We start from the raw sequence: 17406 nt of genomic DNA, 5'->3' as shown, positions 1-17406 counted from the left end.
TTGGCCATGGAGGCCACCATGCTGGTACCCAGTGCAGAGATGGCAGAATGAGCTTCTCTGGGGTCACTGGGGACATTTTCTCTCCAGGTTTTCCTTGTGGTCATAAGATGAAGAACCTTCCAGCACTCCTGAGATCCACTAGTGGCCTTCGTCCTCTCTTGAAGGGTCCCTGCTCTGTGAAATGGGAATGCCCCCATGTCGAGATGCATGGGGGAATCAGAGGGCACCTGGGCTTCCATTGTACAAACAGCAATGCCAACAATAATTCCTTAGATTTCTCTAGAATTTAGAGCTTAGTGAAGACTTTCCCATTCATTGTCTCATCACAGAGATTAAAGAGGTCGCTTCCAAAGAGACAGGTGAGAAAGGACTTCCTGGGGGACGTGGGGTGAGCAGGACTTTGGAGAACAGGTAGGAGGTTGCGAAAGGTGGAGCGTGGTATGTACAGTGTGCGAAGTGGAAGGAACAGCATCGGTCCAGGAAAGACCAGAGACACGTTATCAGAAAGGGCAGTGTGTGTTGGGGGGGTCAGTGCAAGGTGAACCCTAGGAGGTAAAGTGGGGCGTGGCTGTGCTGGGCTGTGAACATTAAGCTAAGACACTTGTGCAGGTAGGTGTGAGATCCTCCAATGCCCTCGTGTCTACGTAACCATGGCCGTCTTGACTGCGTAAAAGTGCAGCCTGTGGCTGAGCTATTCATTTTGGTGACTCCTTGTTCCTAACCCTAAAGCATCTGGAGTGTGCAATTGGTGTCTGATAAATGTTGGATGAATGGATGGGTTTGGGGCGGGTGGGTGTGTAGGTGGGTGGTCGGAGGGAGGGCGGGGGCTGTGCAAAGCGGTAGGGGTGTAATCCGTTGCCTCCTTTTTCACGTATGTCTGAGTTCCTCTCTCATGCAAGCCGCCCACTTGCCTTCTCTCAGATACAGCCAGAAAGTCCCAGTGAGAATTCACGTTGTACATGTGGAGCCACTTTGGAGAGTCCCATTTTAGGGACTGCCCCCAAATTTCCCCAACCTGTTGCCTAATCCTCAGCGGTGGTTTCCCCCGATTTTGAGATCACCAAGTGTGTGGTCAGGTGAGATCACTGTGGTTCCCTGAGCTGCCTCAACGAGCTGTGTCACTGGAGACACAGGCCACCCTGTGAGCGTCACTCTGCCCTCCCGCCACAAGCCCTGTGCTCCGGAGCTGCTCTCAGCCATCATCAAAACTGACCCCGCTCATATGTGCAGTTTGAGAAGGTCAAGCATGGTCCCTGCCCCGAATAGTTCACCCCACTCCTGTTCCACCAATGTGCGAGAATTCTTTCTTTGGATGAAGTTACTCTTCAAATTTATTGGCTCCATCAAAGGTTAGGATTTACCTCCTGGATTTTGTGGAATGAAAGGTAAAAAGGATATAGGGAAGGGGTCAGATCCTGGATTGTTTGTTCGGGGTGGACTTGGAGCTGTATTGATCTCAGAAGGAGGAATGGGAGTTCGCACCCACAGCAAACTTCACTTCCTTCACCTCCCTGGCAAGGACTTACCCTGGCCCAGGATGCCTTGTTTCCCCTGGTAGATGGTCACCAGCCACCAGGCCAAACTGGTGTCCACCCAGACGTGCTCCCGCCACTGGGCCTGCTGTGGATCATAGCTGTGCCCTGTCAGCTCCACGGTGGATTAAGGTGACTTCAACCATGAAGCACTCTAGGGAGAGGGAGCACAGACGCCCAGCCAGAGCTGGCATCTGCGGACTTCTGCTGTTGATTTGGTGCCCGGTTGGTTCATAGGTGCTTGACGCCAAGGACAGCAGGTGACTCAGTCCCCAAACCGAGTATTTATTTACTGCTTATCATCTGAAGCTTTGTCTGAGGCAGTTGCATTTGTTGCGTGCCTGTGTCCTTGATTTTTCTATTTTCCTTTGCTGTGGGCTGGGGACCAAAGTGTCGCAGAGCAAGCCCTCCAGAAGCAGTCGGAGGAGTGTCATTTTAGAGACGGGGAGGCCGCCTTCTGTCTCCGATTTGGGGAGCCTGCGCCGCCGCCTTCACGAAGAGAGCTGGGAGGTGAGGGCCACTGAGATGGCTAACGGGGCTCTTTCCTTGCGACAGGAGTCCAGACAGAGGAGCCCAGGCAGGGTCTTTCTCAGCCCCAGGTTTGGCTTCTGGAGGCTCCGGCCTCTTGTCTCCTGCCTCCCCTGGAGGATGCGGAGCCTTCAGAACAGGCTGGGGTTTCCGGCAGCTGCGAGGTACGCACACCTGGGAGCCCCGCTGCCGTTGGTCCCCTGGAGGAGCAGCAGCGCTGATGGCCTGAACAACCTCTGGCCACTCTGGCTGTGCTGCAGGCTGACGTTGCCTCGTTCACACGGACTTCACTCGCCGATCCGCTCGTGCAGGGCTGTTCTTGGCGTGAAAGCGCCGCAGCTTCATTAACACAGTGATGCCCAACTGAACAAGCATTCATCTCACACATTACATCAAATTAGCGTGTACAAAATTAATATTCCTGACCTCGCTAGTGGGAAGAACAATCTGTCTAGAGGAGGCTGTCGTCCCAGCGTGGCCGGCCTGCGGGAGACGCCCCGTCCGTCATAGCTGCAGTGACATTTCCTTCCTCCAGAGCCACACCACGCCCCTCCAGCCCCTCTGGCCTGGCTTTGGACTTTGGATGTTCCGCTGGTTTCTGGGGAGTTCCAGCGGCCAGCAGGGATGCCTGGAAAGCCCGTGGTCTCCCTGGTACCATTCCAGCATGCCATTCTCTCCTTGTGCCCAGAGGCCGTGACCTCTGTTATCCTAGATGGCTGGGGTGGGGTCTCTAGGTGACTCCAGGTGCCCAGGTGGATGGAGACAGAAGACTGTTCTCGGCTGAACTGTGACTCACTGGGTACCAGGCATCAGCGCTCCTCTTCCAGAACCAGTTTCTCTCTCTCTGCCTGTTTAACAACCAGACAGAGGCCCAGCATGCGGTCCCACCACCAGTGCCTGTGTAGCGAAGCCCTTCCACTCCGTGCCTCACTTCCTTCTGCCTGTCCTCTCTCTGCACGAAAGGAAGTCCCACCTCAGTAGCACTGCGTTGAACCTTCTCCCTGCAGGATGCCCCTCTGCGTCCACTCTCACCTTCCAGGAGGCCCTCAGAGTCAGGTGCTGGGGTGGCCTGGAAGGGTGAGTTTGGTCCGTGGCCATCCGGCTCTGAGCATCCTCCCTCTCACCACTCATGCCCTCTAGGGCTCCTGGCCAGGTCTGGGGACAGTGGGTGCTTCCTCTGAGCAGCCCGTTCTATGGGATCTCAGGACCCTCAGGGATAGCTCTAGGCCCCGACTCGGGCGGCACTAGACAGAGCCAGTGTGCAGGTGTGGCTGCGCTTACAAAGACTCCCCTGCCCCGTCTCAGCGAAGTGTGCAGCAAGTCTTTACAGAGAGCATGGTGTGCGTAACGCGCTTACACAAGCCCTCCGTCAAGCAGAAATGCTTGTGTCAAGTGGACCAGCCCGTGCGAACCAACCAGGTGTATCTAGAACAAGGTGCAGTGTAGGCGGAGGTCACTCAAGGCAGAAGCTGAACTGACATGGGGACTGGGCTCAGCCTGGAGAAAAGGTGGCCGGCTGGGGCTGCAGGGACAATGGCAGCCAGTCAGAGCCAGCGTCTGCAGTGGCCTCCCCAGCGAGCACCCTGCCATGGGTTGCCTGGCTCTGCCCCATCACGGGGGGACAGGGCATCTTGGGTGAGGTGTGGGCAGGGGTGGGGCGGCGGTTAGTCCGTGCCCCTCCTGCTTCCCTCCGGCAGGCAGGAGAGCGAGCGCCCGGTCAGAACGCCCCGTTGCAGTGTTGGTCTGATGTCTCTTCTCTTTCCTTCGCCTCCTCTCCTTGGCCTTCGTTTCCCTCCCTTCCTCCCCTTCCTCTGTGGTTCTCCTCCTCCTCCATGGCCCACACTTGAAGGCCACCAGAGGCAGAAGAGGCGGCCCCCAAGCCCCCATGGGGAGCTCTTCCCCGCCCCAACCGCCTCCTTTCCCGACAGGCGGCTAGGCAGGAAGGAGGCCTGGAGACCTCCAACGCGGGGGCCTTGGCCAGAGTGGGGTGTGCCCTGGGGCCCCGCCCCTGCTTCCCAGACGCTGCACAGTGGGAGGCCCTGGCCCCTGTGGAGCACGAGCCGTCCAGTTGATGCATTCGTGTTTGCGGAGTCCCTTTGATGTAGAAACATCCTTTGTGCTCACTCATTTTGTCATTTTGAAGTCCTCACTTGTGTTCAAACACCTGGGAGGGGGTGTGGCCGACATTGTCCCCTCCCTTCCTCCCTCCCGTTCACGGGTGAAGGCACTGAGGTTCATAGACATAAAGTCCTTCAAAACACCCACGTGCCAAATCCGAGGCAGAGCAGGAGCTGAGACGCAGGGCCTCATTGTGACATCACACGGTTCTGCAGAACAAAACGCAAAACAGAAACAGAGCAGGAACAGGTCGCCGTCTCCAGAGTCCAGGCCCTGCCCTCCCAGACATTCTCCCTGTCCGGCTGCCGTGGCTTCCAGACTGTCCCCTGTGTCCTCCTGCCGTTTCCATGGGGTCTACTCTGTTGTGGGTCCAGATGTGGGGGGTGCAGGGCGGTGGGGACCGGGGGGTGGGTCAGACGTGCTCAAGGCGCCCGGGGAGGCTGTTGGCATTTTCCCTTGTCCGGGTGCATCGGGCACAGTCTCCAGCGGGGGCACGTGGGGCCTCGCTGTGGCTCAGTGGGCGAATGTGACTCGTGACTTGCAGAGCGGCCCTGGCTGCGCAGCCGTCCTGGAGAGCTGCCCGTGGCAGCCAGGTCCGTGCCCAGCAGCCTTCTGCACACGCAGCCCGATTTCAGAAATGTCCCCGTGTCTTCTGGAGGGTTCCACATCTCCGCTGTGATCATGGGTGTGTGGGGCCTGAGACAGACTCCTGGAGGTTTGCTGAGCCAGCATGGGCTCAGGGCCTGTCCCTCCTGGGGCTTCCCTGGCCACCTTTCTTCCCCCCACGCCCCAGCATCCCCTGCCTCCCCCGCCTGCCCACCCACCGCCCCCCTGGCTGAAGAGCGCAGGTGCGAGCCTGACACTCCAGCCCCACCTTTGGGAGAGATTCGTGACAGTGTGAAGATCATTCCCATTTGCCCAGAAACGAATGCCGATATGCCCAGCTTACTGTTTTATATTTATATGAAACATACTAATTTCGTTTTACCTAGTGGCTGAGTTTGGTTAATGTTAATAATAAATATTAAAGAAGGAGCTGCTGCCCCCCGACCTTCTGATTGCCATGGGGGGCCAGCTCGTCACTCCTTGGACACACCCATCTGCTCCGGCCGTGGCCTGGACGGCCACCACCAGTGGGCTGTGAGTGGCATGCGGGACTGAGGTGTGCGGTCCCACTGCGGGGTGGGCACAGGCTCTGCCCTGCAGCCCATTCCACGTCCTGGGGCAGTACTCACACTCCCACACGCCTTCTGAGCCACCAGGATGTGGGCCCCTGGAATTTACATGTCTCCTCTTCCTCCACTGACTTCTCCCGAGGGGTCGCGGCAGTGGGCTTGTGGTCAGGACTGGCTCCCAGGCGCAAGTGTCCCATGTGACTTCTCAGATCCCCAGTCTCCTTGTCTGTGAGAAAGGGGGGAGTCACTTCATCCAGCTCCCAGGACCGCTGCAAGGACTGGACGCAAGGACTGGGAGAACACTACAGATGTATGCACACATACACACACACACACACACGCACACGCACACGCTGGGCAGGACCGCTTCTCCCCATCACTGGGCCCTCCAAGCTTGTTGGGCCGTAGGACTACAGAGGAAGCTTTTGCAAATTTGGGAGCTTTTATTTCTCATGAGCGTCTCTACCCAGGAGTCCCGTCTGGTTCTGCTCATGCCAGCTTCTCCAGTTCACGTAGTTGTCTGAAGGTGTGTCCGTGGCACTCGGCTCCAGAGAGGCTGATCTGTGTCTCGCTGCTTTGAGCATCCTCCTCATTTGCAGGGCGAGGGACGTGGGGACGTGTCGGGAAGCAGGGGAACCGGGGCAGCGGGGCTCACGTCTTGGAGAGAGGCTCTTTCAACGGAGCGCCTTGGGAAAAGACAATGCGGGTCCACCCGTCTGCCCCGACTTGCCAGTCTCTGCTGGCCCCAGCGTGTTTCTTGGCGCCGTTTGCAGCTGTGGGTTTGGTTTGAATGAGACCCTCCTCCCCTCACAGGCCAGCTGCCCCTCCTGGGGCCGGCAGCAAAGGTCTCGCTCTTCTTTGTTAAAGGGAAAAGAGGGCGATGATGCACTGGAAGGTGGATGTCGGGGTGTGGGTGCAGCCAGGGGCGGGTCCGGCGCAGGGTGACCCCCAGCGGGGGCGTTTCCTCGTCTCTCCCTCCGTGGGGGCGCTGTCGTGCCGTCCCCCCCGGAGGCCCTTTCTCACGAAGCAGAACTGCTGCAGATGCCGTCGCACTCGACAGAACCGACCCGGAAGCACTTTGGGTCACACCCGGCACACCTGCTTTGCTCGGGGACTGGCTGGAGCCTGGGTCGATCCGCAATGTTTTGGCGACTGTTCAGGAGGTTTGGAGAAGCTATCCCTGAGGTTCCTCCATTCACTGCTTCATTCATTCATTCCTCCCACGGATGTGTGTCGAGGGGCCACTTGGGGCCGGACAGTAGGGCCGCAGCAGGTGTCTGGGGCGTGGGGCGTGGCCGTGGGGCTGGTCCTTGCCACGCAAAGCTGATAGTTTGTCAGAACATCTGGAACATCTGCCAAGCTTCGTAATGAGAAGGAAGAGGGTGCCGGGGAGCAAGAGCCAGGCCCCGAAGAAATGACCTTTCCCCTGGGGAGTCGGAGGGGCAGGTTGCCTCGTCCTCCACCTTGTGGCCTCTGCCCTGGGGTGTCTGGCAGGGGACGCAGCAGTGGACAGTGGGGAGTGGGAGCTGAGGGGGCCGGGGAGGGTGCTAGCCAGACGGTGGAGGACTTCAGAGCTGCTTTGAGGAACTTCTGAGTCCAAGGGGAAGTGTCTGAGGGTGTTACGTGGGGAGTGACATGACCAGCTGCTGTTCTGGGACAGTCCTGGTGGCTTCTGCGTGGGGACGAGACTGAAGGAGCTGGAGTCAGGAAATTGGTGGGGGTGGTGGGTGGGATGCTGGCGACCAGCATGGAAGGCACACGGAGCAGGGGCGGACCCTGTTACCAAGGCCGTTAACACCACCTCGCTGCTGGAAGTGACCTCCAGCTAACGTCTCTCCAAAGGAGACAGCCGGCGCCTAGTTGCTGGCCCACTGTGTGCCAGGTGAGGCTGTGAGGTCCTCACCCTTGGGGAATTCGGGCAAGAATTTGCAGAAAGTCGAATAGCAATAAAGGACTCAGATAATTCTTTAAGATAGCAGGGGGCGTCCAAAGTCATGCGTGCTTCACTGCCAGGTCCAAGCGGTGGGCAGTGCCTGCTGTTGGGCCACCGAAGACCAGCATCACACAGGAAGTGACCGGAGACCCCCAGGCTCCCCTCCCTACTTTGCCTGATCCCAGTGCGCTCACCGTTCCAGTGTCCAGAAGTCCTTATATCTGTCCGGCCAGGGACTTTGCAAGTGAGGGCCAGTCCAGAGCAGAAAGGACTAGGACAACTTGATTGCCCGGTATTTGTGGGGAGGTTGTGCTTGCGGAGAATGAACCAGAGTGAACGAGCTTGCACCTCAGTTCTTCACCTTTTCTCAGAAAGGCCATAAAATGATGGGAATGTGGAAGAGGAAGCACCTTACGGATCATTCCTCCAGTGCCCTGCCTTGCTCAGATAGAGAAACTGAGGCCCAGAGAAAGAAAACGACCCGCTGCTCTGAGTGCAGCAGCTCACCTGGCTGGCGCGGTGCTCAGCGTGCATTCGTGGGATGGATGATGCTTCCCGTCCTCTGATTCCCTGTCTTCTCGCTGGGCCCATTTCCACTTCCTAGAAAAATGTTTGAAGTTCAGTCCTCGAGAGCGCATGACGTTCTCCGAGGAGTGTGACTGTGGCCCACGGCGGGGGAAGGGTTGCTGCCCTGCCCTCCGTTCCAGTGTGCAGGGGAGAACAGTGGGCGGAAGTCTTGGGCTCAACCTAAGGAAATACGTGTCACCTTTGGATCTGGAAAGAAAATGGCTTATTTAATAGGTCGTGAGCTTCCCGCCACGGCCGTGCTCGGCAGTTGCGCTTGCAGAGACCCTGGGAGACCACGGGGAGGCCGGGCTGGGCTGTGCAGGGAGGCCGGGTCTTCCCAGGACACACGTCTTCTTGGCACGGGGGCATTTTAATTTTTCTCAAAGTTGGATTTTGTTCCCGCCAGGGAGGTTGGCCTTACTTCTCTTTCAGTGTTAATTTCCGCCTCAGTCATCAGACAGTTGACTGTGCAATTTACAAAGCGTAGTGGGATGGGAGCCGGTCACATCGATGATGGTGCACGTGGGAGCTCCGACAGCCTGCGGAGCCCCTGGGACCGTGTGGACGCTCCCCCCGGTGGATGCCGGCGTGAGGTGGGCAGGGGCCCTAGCCCAGAGAGCCGCGCTGCTCCCGGGTGGGAGGGGGGCTGGCAGAGCCGCTGGGTTTGCCGTCCCAGCTGGTGGCCTTCGTGCCACAGGGGACTCCTTCGTGTGCACTGTCGGCTCCTGATTCTTCTGGCTGCCTGGTGTCCTCCCGCAGTAGCTACTACGGGGCCATTTCTCTCCCAGCCTCAGTTTCCCGGGAGCTGTCGCAGGAGGAGAAGGCCCGGGATGTGGGGTCCTGCTGCAGACCTCGGCTCCGAGGAGCACCTCCAGGAGAGAAGGGGCTTCGACATCCACCCGTATCTAACAGGGCCAGGCTTTTCCTGGGGTCCCCGCTGTAGGGACACAGGCCACGTGCTGTCCTCTTTTCCCAGACTGGGTGTCCACAGGGAAGCCCCTACCACAGAAGCCTCATCCGTGTGGGCACCGCATGCGTTTCTGCAGACCGTGCTCTGCCCCTGCCTAAACCTAAATGGCCTGCACTGCCCGGCTGTTCTCCGCAAGGATTCCCAGAGAGGTCTCAGGCCCACACTGATGCCCTGGCCGTGGTCACATGTGCGCCCCAGCCAGGGTGACCAGCCATCCTCCAGTTTGGACAGAACTGAAGTCGGTTCCTGGGACGCGGGACTTTCAGTGCAGAAACCATGCAAATTGGGACACTTGGCTGCTGTCCCCCAGCTGCCCTCCCGCCAGGCCTGCCACCCGGTTGGAGTTTGTGCATCCAGATTTACAGAACGTTCTGCAAGCCGAGGAAGGTTGTGGGGGAGGGGGAGGTGTCTTCTTTTATTTTTCTTTTCCTGTTTCGTTTCCAGCTCATGCATTCACGTCCCTCACTGTGGCCAGCAAAGGGGCCTCCCCTGGCCAGCACTATTCCTGCTCATTTGGCCCTGGCCCTGGGAAAAGAGCTGTTGTAATTTTAATTTGTCACCTCTAAGTGCATGACTCAAACTTAAGCGCGTCACACCCCAGCGGACCGGTGCAGGGCACTTTCCTCTCGTGGTTTGTAAGGGACGTTCGAGGCTCTCACGTAAGACCCTTCCTTCAAGGTTTGCGTATGAGCAGAAGACTCCTTGTCCCCACGGCGATGTGTGTGCCTGGGGCACTGTTCCCTTCCAAGGTCACATTACCTCGGTGTTGGGACATAGCTGTCGTGTCTCAGCTGAGAAACTTGGCACCCAGAGTGTGGGGCTTACGGGAAAAAACTCACAGTTGATCTAGCAGGAATAAAACAGGGGAGCATCTCTTTGGCCACAAAGGAACCATTTCACTATTTTCATTTTTTTCTGCTGTAAAATTGATCTGTGGCACATCTTGAAAGTTACTGGAGTGAGTTCTGCAAACAAAGCGTCCTTTCCTTTGCCACGAGTTTTTGTTTCAGTCGGCCTTGTTAGCACCGCACCACCCGACACCTTCCACCTTACCCACCGGCCCTTGATGTGGGCAAGCGTCTAGGAGCTAAAAGGGAAAAGTCAGTCTCCCCTTCTCCTCTGCTTGAAAGGGTTCCTCCCCACGGGGCCGGCCAGGCCTCGCTGTTGACAAGACCACCCAGATCCGCACACAGTGGTAGGTGGGCTTCAGTCACTGAGTCGCTGAACGCAAGAGCAGGAAAAGGAAATCACCGGGTTCCGCAGCACGTGTGCTCTGCGGGCTCCGCTTCCCTGGCTGGTGCATCTCCTAGAACCCGCAGCCGCGGGCCCTGCCCTCCGCCTGCTCGGGAACGCATGCTGGATTTACATCCCCGGCCACGCGGCTTCCGGAAAGACAGGATCCCTGTTGGATGCCCATGAAGCTTATGCTGAGTAAATATTGACAAAGTAGTCTTAAGAGCAAACACTTTGACATTTGTAAGGTCCACTGGAAGGGCTTGTATATATTTATACAGTGGGAACGAGCACGGCATACCAATTTTCCTGAACTTGTGCTGACATAATTCTGCATGGCTGGCGCGTGCGTGCGGTGGCCGGGAGAGGCTGAGGGTACGCGTGGGGGACAATCGGGGCCTCCGCCCACCTGGAACAAACCAGCACCTGTCCCTGGCAGGGAACTTACTCTAGGCTTTTAGGAGACTCGTTTTCCCAGAAGGAAGAAAGTAAAAAAAGCCACAAAACCCTTTTTTTTTTTTAATTTATTGCAATTGATGTACTTTCTTTTTACTTTGTAAAAAGTTTATTGATGTTTTTGTACTTTATGTTTATTAAAGATTGAGCCTCAAAAATGTAATGAGTAAAAAAATGCTCGCTTAATTTAAATTGCGAATCTGTCTGTTAAGAAACGCATTAGGGGCAGGAGAAGCATAAGACATATTAATTGACAGACAGGAACTACTGTCTCTGAGGTTGATACAAGTAATTTATTACTTTAGAAATGAATGCCACCTCCAGAATGTGCTTCATTAATTTCAAATTTAGTTTTAATTTCAAGCTGTTGCCCCTTGAGAAGAATAAGGCGCAAATTATGTTTGAAGAGCAGATTTTTTTTTTTTTTTTGCTCCAGAGAAACACCACATTTTAGCTATTTGATTTTACAAATAAATGTGCCCATCTAGTTTGCCGTGTTTTCCTGAGAGCCAAGAACCTGTTCTAGGTAAGATCAACACTTACTAATGCTTTCTTTTCTTCCTTTCTCTCCTCCTTTCTCTTCTCCTTTCTCTCCTACCTGTCTCGCTTTCCCACCTGTTACCATGGCAGCCTACGTTTCCGACGAGTTAAAGGCCGCTGCCCTGGTGGACGAAGATCTGGACCCCGAGGAACATCCAGCAGATGGGGAACCCTCCGCCAAGTACCTGTGCCCGGAGAAGGAGCTCGCGAAGACCTGCCCCAGCTACCAGAACTCCCCGGTGGCCGAGTTCTCCAGCCACGACATGGACAGCGAGTCCCACATCAGCGAGACCAGCGACCGCATGGCGGACTTCGAGAGCGGCTCCATCAAGAACGAGGAGGAGACCAAGGAGGTCGCGGTCCCGCTGGAAGACACGACCGTGCCGGACAGCCTGGAGCAGATGAAGGCCGTGTACAACAACTTCCTCTCCAACTCCTACTGGTCGAACCTCAACCTCAACCTGCACCAGCCCTCCTCGGACAAGAACAACGGCAGCAGCAGCAGCAGCAGTAGCAGCAGCAGCAGCTGCGGCAGCGGGAGCTTCGACTGGCACCAGAGCGCCATGGCCAAGAGCCTGCAGCAGGTGTCTCAGAGCCGCCTGCTGCCGGAGCCCAGCCTCTTCAGCACGGTGCAGCTGTACCGGCAGAGCAGCAAGCTCTACGGCTCCATCTTCACGGGCGCCAGCAAGTTCCGCTGCAAGGACTGCAGCGCCGCCTACGACACCCTGGTGGAGTTGACGGTGCACATGAACGAGACGGGGCATTACCGTGACGACAACCACGAGACCGACAACAACAACCCCAAGCGCTGGTCCAAGCCCCGCAAACGCTCCTTGCTGGAAATGGAGGGGAAGGAGGATGCCCAGAAGGTGCTGAAGTGCATGTATTGCGGCCACTCGTTTGAGTCCCTCCAGGACTTGAGCGTCCACATGATCAAAACAAAACACTACCAAAAAGTGCCTCTGAAGGAACCCGTCACCCCCGTTGCAGCCAAAATCATCCCTGCCACCCGGAAGAAAGCTTCGCTGGAGCTGGAGCTCCCCAGCTCCCCGGACTCCACAGGCGGAACCCCCAAAGCCACCGTGTCGGACCCCAGCGATGCACTTCAGAAGAACTCCAACCCTTACATCACGCCAAATAACCGCTACGGCCACCAAAACGGGGCCAGCTACGCCTGGCACTTCGAGGCCCGGAAGTCCCAGATCCTCAAGTGCATGGAGTGTGGCAGCTCCCACGACACGCTGCAGGAGCTCACGGCGCACATGATGGTCACCGGCCACTTCATCAAGGTCACCAGCTCGGCCATGAAGAAGGGGAAGCCCATCGTGGAGACGCCCGTCACGCCCACCATCACCACCCTGCTGGACGAGAAGGTGCAGTCTGTGCCCCTGGCGGCCACCACCTTCGTGTCCCCGTCCACCACGCCCGCGAGCGTCTCCCCGAAACTGAGCGTGGAGGTCAAGAAGGAGGTCGACAAGGAGAAGGCAGTCCCCGAAGAGAAGCCCAAGGAAAAGGAGAAGCCCAGTGAGGAAGAGGAAAAATATGATATCTCTTCCAAATACCATTATTTGACTGAGAATGACTTGGAGGAGAGTCCCAAGGGGGGGCTGGATATCCTCAAATCCCTAGAAAACACAGTGACGTCCGCAATCAACAAGGCCCAGAACGGCACCCCCAGCTGGGGGGGCTACCCCAGCATCCACGCCGCCTACCAGCTCCCCAACATGATGAAGCTGTCTCTGGGCTCGTCGGGGAAAAGCACGCCCCTGAAACCCATGTTTGGTAACAGCGAGATGGTGTCTCCCACAAAAAACCAGACCCTGGTGTCTCCTCCCAGCAGCCAGACCTCACCCATGCCCAAGACAAACTTCCACGCCATGGAGGAACTGGTGAAAAAGGTCACGGAGAAAGTCGCCAAAGTGGAGGAGAAAATGAAGGAGCCGGACGGCAAGCTCTCTCCGCCCAAGCGGGCCACCCCCTCCCCGTGTGGCAGCGAGGTCAGCGAGCCCATCAAGATGGAAGCGTCCAGCGACGGGGGATTCAAGAGCCAGGAGGACAGCCCCAGCCCCCCGCAGGACGGGTGCAAGGAGGGGAGCCCCCTGGCAGAGCCGGTGGAGAACGGGAAGGACCTGGTGAAGCCCCTGACCGGGGGCTTGAGTGGCAGCACGGCCATCATCACTGACCACCCGCCCGAACAGCCTTTTGTTAACCCCTTGAGTGCCCTGCAGTCCGTCATGAACATCCACCTGGGCAAGGCGGCCAAGCCCTCCCTGCCTGCCCTGGACCCCATGAGCATGCTTTTCAAGATGAGCAATAGCCTGGCAGAGAAGGCGGCGGTGGCCACCCCGCCGCCCCTGCAGTCCAAGAAGGCGGACCACCTCGACCGCTATTTCTACCACGTCAGCAACGACCAGCCCATAGACTTGACAAAAGGGAAGAGTGACAAAGGCTGCTCTTTGGGTTCAGTGCTTTTGTCACCCACGTCCACAGCCCCGGCAACCTCCTCATCCACGGTGACAACGGCAAAGACATCTGCCGTCGTATCATTCATGTCAAACTCGCCGCTACGCGAGAATGCCTTGTCAGATATATCCGATATGCTGAAGAACTTGACAGAGAGCCACACGTCAAAATCCTCCACTCCTTCCAGCATCTCCGAGAAGTCTGACATTGACGGGGCCACTCTGGAGGAGGCTGAGGAGTCGACGCCTGCGCAGAAGAGGAAGGGCCGCCAGTCAAACTGGAACCCGCAGCACCTGCTGATCCTGCAGGCCCAGTTTGCCGCCAGCCTGCGGCAGACCTCGGAGGGCAAGTACATCATGTCGGACCTGAGCCCGCAGGAGCGGATGCACATCTCCAGGTTCACCGGGCTCTCCATGACCACCATCAGCCACTGGCTGGCCAACGTGAAATACCAGCTGCGAAGGACAGGGGGGACGAAGTTCCTCAAAAACCTGGACACTGGCCACCCCGTGTTCTTTTGTAACGACTGTGCGTCCCAAATCAGGACTCCTTCCACGTACATCAGCCACCTAGAGTCACACCTGGGCTTCCGGCTACGGGACTTATCCAAACTGTCCACCGAACAGATTAACAATCAAATAGCACAAACCAAGTCACCGTCAGAAAAGTTGGTGACATCCTCCCCCGAGGAGGACCTGGGGACCTCCTATCAGTGCAAGCTTTGCAATCGGACCTTTGCCAGCAAGCATGCGGTTAAACTCCACCTTAGCAAAACACACGGGAAATCTCCGGAAGACCACCTCCTGTACGTCTCCGAGTTAGAGAAGCAGTAGCATTTGCTTTCGACCGAAAGGACTGCAGTTGGCTTGGAGGGAAACTGTGGCAGGCACCTTAGAGCCCCTCTGACTTGATCTTGGCACATGTTCGTATTTTAACTGCAGAGGATCATTCTGGGCTGGGCTGTTTTGTATAACTGTACAGTGTTTGATAGAGGTGCATCATCAGCTGTTGTTACTGGTAAAATATGAAGGTTAAAAATGCAGTGGTAAGTGTTTGGAACTTTGTGTAAATGGGATTTAGTTGTGAGCATCCTCGGATGCTTCAAGCTGCATGCATTAACAGACAGTTTAATTAAGCATTTATAACGAAATCAGGTACACTTTCTCCACGAGACTCCAGTGTGCCGGCATTTCTCACCCTTTCATCTTTAGCCCTCTGAGTACTTTGAAGCACTTTTGCATTAATTTGGTTAAAAAATAAAATAAAATAATAATAATGTATGAAGCTCTGTTTTTTAAAGTCCTTACCAGCTTAGTTATAATTAATAATATGAACCTCCATTTATGCAGGTCTGCAGGGGTATAACACGCCTTGAAATTTAAAAGAATATTATTTTCACATTGAAACATAGATGTATATATTGTATAGATTTCAGACTCTCTTATGAAAAAAATGTGATTGTGGTTAAAATGACCTTTTTTCTTGCATTTATAGCAACAGTGTTTTATGTACCTGCTATGCTCTGGGCATAAGCCGTGCCTATGTATAGTGTATATTTCTTTTACTTTTTTTTTTTAAAGTCTATGGGTTTTGTTTTTTACATGCAAACATTGTAAATTATACAGAAGATACCACAGATAGCATTTATAAAATATACAGAAACATTATCTGAAAGCAAAGTACGATTGTTTGTTTTGCTATACAGTACATCTATATTGATAGAGGTTCATGTTTAAATTATACATATTTATTAGCATCCTATTATCATTTGTTTTGAGTAGTCCGAATCAACGAGGCCGGGAAAAACATCCCTGGCAGGCAGCAACATAACTATTTTGCACATGATTTTTAAAGGTATTTATTAGAAATCAAAGAACGCTCAAAATGAACTCAGTGCTCAAAGGGTTAAGTCTATTTGAAAAGGAAAAAAAAAAGAACAAAAAAAAAAAAGAACTTGTACTGTATTTCCTAAACATTGATAAAGCCTTTAAAATGTTTGTACTGTAATACTTTGCTTAAAAGTCATGAGGCATTCTGTGATACAACCTCTCTCACTTATTTATAAGCCCTCTCGGTTGCGGTTCCATATTGTAGGATGCCTTTTCATTTCAATTGGTAACTTTCTGTTTTGTTCTTCCTAATTATTCTCCCAAGATCCCACACTGCAGCTTTATCTTTAGGCTTATGAAAGGTAACCCGTGGTTACCGGCTCTCGGAGTGATTCTGTTCTTCTCCATTTTTGGCAGTTAATTTGCAGAAGTAACTGACAGCTGACACCGTATGAGAACCTATGTATAAAATATTGGCATGTAAACAGCAGAGACACCGTAACACACTCTGTGCCCTGTTTTGTTGTTGACAATGAAGCACCATTATGTGACTCTTCATATAACCCTTTTTTCTACGGCAGCATTAAAATTGTCTTTTTGCTATAATTTTGTGTTGCGTTCACAATTATGTCTGAAATGTGCTACGACTAACGAGCACATTAAAATGAAATTGTATGCGATCTGTTTATGACTGCGTTGGTTGCTGTGACTGCCAGGTGCTGGCAGTCGGAAGCCGCACGTAAATCAGGGGAGTTTGAGTGAACTTTGGCGTTTGCAGAGCAGGGAGCACTTGCTCAGAGGCGGCTGGAGTAGCATTTTCCCCAAGAATAAAAATTTAAAAGAAAGGAAGTCATTCACCTGAGGTTAGCTCTGCGGAAAGGTGACATTATAAAATATTGAGTGTCAGAGCTTCCGGTCACACCTGGTGGCCCTCGTGAGGGCCGGGGTTTCCATCTCCCTTCTGGGCAGAACGCGTGGGGCCCAGACTGTCCCGGAGGCTGATGGGAGGAAGGGTCTTTGGAAGGTGATTCCTTCCTGTTGACTCGGGATTCTCAAGTATCAGGAAACAGAACCAAGCTGGGCAGAAGGACTTTGGGGACCACGGGGCTCTCTCTCCTGTGCTCACGCAGGGACAAGAGGCAGGAGGGTTGGGGGGAGGAGCCTGAGCCCATCCATGGGAGGAGGGGGAGCATTTATATGATAATCACACGCTTTTATTAGCCTCAGCAAATCATGCCAACAAAACGCTGGGAACATCATGTAAAATTGTAAAATACCTTTATTACTCTATTCAAACTCCTCTTGCAGTTATGCGGAATTGTAGCTTCTAACCTAGAATTATACAAATGAGAGATGTATTACATCCATGTAATACATAAAACACCTCGACTTAAAAGAAAAAACACTCTTTTATTAAAAATTTAAATTAAGCCCTTTCAGAGATGTTCGGCAACACACCTACGTTTTTTCCCGCTGGTCCCCACCCCCTTTTGTCAAGATGAGTCCAATTTTTCTGTCTCCTCTCTTCTCTTTCTGCCTTCCGTCTCCCTCTGGGTTCTTAGAGAGAACTCACTGGAGTGTCACATGGCTTTGTTGGCGACTGGAGTGTTGGAGTAGCCACGCTCTTGCCTTGTGATGCGGGCACAGTGTCCTGTGTCGGCAGGCGGTGAGGATCGCACCTGCCCCCCGGGGCCAGGCCCTGCCCCTTCCCCACCTGCTCCAAGGCCCCGGCCCACCTGCTGGTCTTCACCTGGGAGGAGCTGAAGGACACGTGCATCCCGTGGGGGGACCGGCTCCCCCTAGAACCTGGCTCAGGGGACAGAGACGCCCTCCTTCCCATGCCTTTCACATCATCACATCCCGGAGCCCAGATTTCCACTCTCGAATTTTTCACAGGTTAAATATAGCATCAGTTTATTAGAATCCAAAGTCCTGCGTCTAACAGATTAAACTGACAACACTTCCATCACCACCAGGGCCCATGTGGCTTGAAGGGAGATGGGGACCCTGCGAGTGTTGGTGGAACCTTCCCCTTGAGAAGGGCCCGACACTCTGCCCATCT

General features: G+C 54.7%; 1 protein-coding gene across 1 annotated transcript in view; it reads left to right on the top strand.

Moving 5' to 3' along the window:
- Positions 1-15950, top strand: part of TSHZ3 (teashirt zinc finger homeobox 3) — a 67945-nt gene extending 51995 nt beyond the window's left edge. Inside the window, exon 2 of the mRNA XM_069458161.1 lies at positions 11143-15950. Coding sequence (XP_069314262.1) covers positions 11143-14348 — 3206 coding nt within the window. The 3' untranslated portion in view covers positions 14349-15950. The remainder of the gene's footprint in view (positions 1-11142) is intronic.
- The last annotated feature ends 1456 nt before the right edge of the window (positions 15951-17406 follow it).

This window comes from Eulemur rufifrons, chromosome 24, assembly GCF_041146395.1.
Source record: "Eulemur rufifrons isolate Redbay chromosome 24, OSU_ERuf_1, whole genome shotgun sequence".
In the NCBI taxonomy this organism is placed as follows: Eukaryota; Metazoa; Chordata; class Mammalia; order Primates; family Lemuridae; genus Eulemur; species Eulemur rufifrons.
This window is presented reverse-complemented; position numbering and strand designations above follow the sequence as displayed.